Below are 3,686 nucleotides of genomic sequence, written 5' to 3'. Positions count from 1 at the left end.
GTCAAGAGAAAAAAAAAAGTTTATCTAATGTGAAAAGTTATATTAGTTTTTGACGTTTCAAGTTTAGGTGTTCGTTAGTACAAAACACTCAATTTACATCATAACTTAATTGATGTTATTCTCCATAAATAATATTAAAAATTATATTTTTATCTGGTAGTACCGACGTGATAACGTGGTAGATACAACCATACCCTTTAGAATGATTGGATCCTTATTAAAAAGTAATACAAAATATTGCAAAATATAGAAGAAGAAGAAGAAGAAGAAGAAGAAAGAAGGCATTCTAATAATAAAAATTGCATTTACACAAACTAACCAACATCTTGACAAGAGAAGGAAGAAGATGTGCAAAATTGACGCATTTACAAGTCCCGACAAATTAAAGTGAAGAAAAACCCTAAACCCCCGAAAAATTAAAGCCAATGTCTCTCTCACTCTCTCTCTCTCTCTCTACAATTTATTTTCAGAAGGATAATATGGGAATTACGGTAAGTCCTACAGTCCCTCGTCGTCCTCCATTGGTCAGCGATGTCGTTAGCAATTTTAACGGCGTCAGAGGCCGTCCCGAGGAGGCCTCTTCTCGTGAACCCCACTGTATACAACCCGTTCTCTCCTTTCCAACCGTCAGGAAAGGGCGTTTTCGGCATTCCATCCTTTGTGAAGAAATCACACCCCTGAGATTCAAAAATAAAACCATTAATTGTCTCTCCCCTAAAAAAAAAAAAAAAAATTAATTAATTTGTAATAAATATTCTATGCTGACGTCATCACAGTATAGTAAAATAGTAATAGAATATAAGTCCAAAATACATGTGCTTTTTTTTCATGTGTATTATTATTTTTCGGACTGAATCGGAAGAATTTTCTTTTATTTATTATTCTTTTTTATTTAACGGAAATTTTGTCCGAAAGTCCGCTAATAATGCACGAAACAATATTAATTTAAAAAAAAAAACAAAAAACAAAAAACAATTTTATAATTATAATTCTCAAATGAAAAATTTTCCAAAGTGAAAAGTTAAAAACCAGGAACACAAGTAGCTTCTCTGCAGACCAGAAACAGAGTAAAAAGGCAGCACTTTCTTGTAGGTTAGCTTTTTGCAAAATCTAAAACCCCATAAAGAGCACAAACATTTGTTCATGATGCATAAAACCCGACAAGTAAATATATGTTAGAAAACAAAATAAATAAATGTATATATGTGTGTGTGTGTGTCTGAAAAGTGGGAAAACCCAAACACCCCAAAGAGATTTTATTCCTTTTTGCATGGAGAAAAGAAGAGATTTGTAGGTTTTTGGCTGCTGTGTGCATGAGTCCAAGGAAAGTGATAGGTGATGGCATAACACGATACAAGTAAAACTAAAAAGGTGCAGCAACTACTCTCATGTATTACCTTGAGCCAACTGGGCACATTGCTTTTGTACCCTGTTGCTAAGATTATTGAATCGAACTCCTTCTCTTGTCCATCCATAAATCTTGCTCCATTTCTTGTTATCTCCTTCACCCCTTCCATCACCTGGAAAAAAAACCCCACCAAAATCAGCTCTATGACCCATAATAAAATGCTGTTATACCACTGTTATACAGTAACGTGACAATGTTGCGTATTTACCTTGATTTTGCCGGATTTGATTTGGGAGAGAGCCCCGACATCGAGGACGGGGGTCTTTCCAGTGACGTTTTTGAGCTCAATTGGACCGGTTTTCGGCCGGCGGAGGCCGAGTTGGTCTGTGTTGCCTAGGGTGAGATTAGACACAAGGAGGAGGAATTTGTCTACTAGGCTTAGAGGAAGCCATTTGAGAAGAGCCGTTACTATGCCAAATGTTGAGCACCCAAACATTTCTCTTGGAAGAACATGCACCTGTTTATATAAATACCATAAATTTATATAATTCAAAAGAATTCGAAAAATTTTAAAAATATATATATATTATAGAAAGAAAATTACTTACAGTATTTCTAACAACCATATGAGGAACAGCATTGTGTCTACAGAGGTCCAAGCTAATTTCCATGCCGGAATTGCCGCAGCCGACGACCAAAACCTTCTGTTTAGCGAAGTCGGAGCCGGACTTATACGCGCTGGTATGAACAACAGGGCCGCGGAACCGCTCCATCCCAACAATCTCCGGTATGACCGGCTCGGCATTCTCGCCGGTGGCGACGATAAACCACCGGGAAATGTACTCCAAGTCTTGAGTCCGGACCCTCCAAAACCCACAAGAGGAATCGAACTCGGCGGTCTGGACAGCCTGGTTGAACCGGGGGTGGATTGAGAAGTGGGAAGCATAGGATTCCATGTATGAAAGGAACTGATCTTTTGTTGGGTATTTCGGGAAATTTTCTGGGAAGCCTAGTAATGGAAGGGCGCAGAATTGTTTGGGGAGGTGGAGTTTGAGGCGGTCGTAGGTTTTGTTCTGCCATAGAGAAGCTATGCAGTTGCTTCTCTCAAGAATCACAGAAGGTACTCCATGTTCAGAGAGGCAAGCAGAGGCAGCTAGACCAGATGGTCCAGCACCTACAATAATAGGCCCATTAACCCACACACACTTGGCTGATTCTTCCCTTTTCTCTTTGCAAGAACCCATGTAGGAAAATCGCAAGAAAAGAAAAGAAAAAGAATGCTCTGTTTCTTTCTTTTTTTTACTTCCCCTGTTTCTTGACTATGTAAAAGCTCTGTTTCTTTTATCTTTCTCCCCTGTAGGTTTTCTGCTGAGGAAAGATGGGGAGGAGAATTTAAAGAGAGAGGAGTGTGGTTAGGGATAGGAAGGGAGAGGAACTCCAAAGACTCTGAGGGTATCAGGGGTGGTGCCTGGGGACTGAGGCTTTTAAATGCATATAAAAGCAGAGAGAGAGAGAGAGAGGAACAGAGTTTTTATGAGAAGTGAGAGATGGAGAGAGAAAATCTGAGGAAGAGTAAATTTACCAGTCAGAGAGAGAAAGAGAGAGAGAGAGAGAGAGAGGAAGGGGTGTTAATGGAGGCGTGAATGTTAAGGAAAGGATTTGGTTCTCTTTCTCAAGGCCCTTTCTTCTCAGCCTCTCTGCAGGGGGTGCTTTGCTGATGCCTTTGGTGTGTTGTAGAAAGGCAGTGGGCAAAGAGAAGATACATTAAATACTGTCTAAATCTGCTGTAATTTTTAAGTTGATCAATTAGCATCAGGAATTTGGCATCTCCCACTCGCATTCTCTCAAACTGACTTCACACGCTCTAGGGACTCGTTTGAGCATGTGACACCCCTTTCCCAAATTGTCTTCCCATAAATTTTCTTCCCAAATTTCATAGAATTCGAGTAGGAAATGAGAGAGGGGAATGCGAAACCCACTTGCTTGAGCACTTTTAGACCCGAGATCCCGTTTCGGGCAAGAAATTTCATGAAATCCCGATCTTTGTATTAGAGTTGTCAAGAAATTAGAAAGAAAAATAAGCAATAGCTATGGCAATGCAAGTAGTAGAATTACTTCATACAAATACAATACACCCCATGATTTTATTAAGGATTAAGAAATGGGTCATGGTTTATAATTGTTCAATACTCTTGAAATAATATTTTTCTCTATCATATAATAATATATGCCACACATGAACCATATACTTTATTTCAAAGAAGAGAATGTTCATCATGAGATATTAATTGATTTTACAATAATAATCAATTTTGTAATATAACAAAAAATGAATGCA

At 38.5% G+C, this 3,686-nt stretch overlaps 1 protein-coding gene across 1 annotated transcript; it reads right to left on the bottom strand.

Moving 5' to 3' along the window:
* Positions 1-271: 271 nt before the first annotated feature.
* On the bottom strand, positions 272-3,061 carry LOC132189243 (probable indole-3-pyruvate monooxygenase YUCCA4). Its single transcript, XM_059603882.1, has 4 exons — positions 1,957-3,061; positions 1,617-1,865; positions 1,398-1,520; positions 272-677 (listed from the first exon to the last, which is right to left on the bottom strand). The coding sequence occupies exons 1-4, from the start codon at positions 2,590-2,592 to the stop codon at positions 435-437; spliced, it is 1,251 nt and encodes a 416-aa protein (XP_059459865.1). The 5' UTR covers positions 2,593-3,061; the 3' UTR covers positions 272-434.
* Between the last annotated feature and the right edge of the window lie 625 nt (positions 3,062-3,686).

This window comes from Corylus avellana, chromosome ca8 (genome assembly GCF_901000735.1).
Source record: "Corylus avellana chromosome ca8, CavTom2PMs-1.0".
NCBI classification, from domain to species: domain Eukaryota; kingdom Viridiplantae; phylum Streptophyta; class Magnoliopsida; order Fagales; family Betulaceae; genus Corylus; species Corylus avellana.
The sequence above is the reverse complement of the archived record's forward strand: the minus strand, read 5'-3'. Positions and strand labels throughout refer to the sequence as shown.

Bases quoted from the DNA above. Each gene is read 5' to 3' on its own strand.
- LOC132189243 (XM_059603882.1), bottom strand. From the start codon at position 2,592: ATGGGTTCTTGCAAAGAGAAAAGGGAAGAATCAGCCAAGTGTGTGTGG. The intron at 1,866-1,956 runs GTAAGTAATTTT...TTATATAAACAG, and splicing joins ATATGGTTGTTAGAAATACT to GTGCATGTTCTTCCAAGAGA. The intron at 1,521-1,616 runs GTAAATACGCAA...TTTTTTTTCCAG, and splicing joins TCAAATCCGGCAAAATCAAG to GTGATGGAAGGGGTGAAGGA.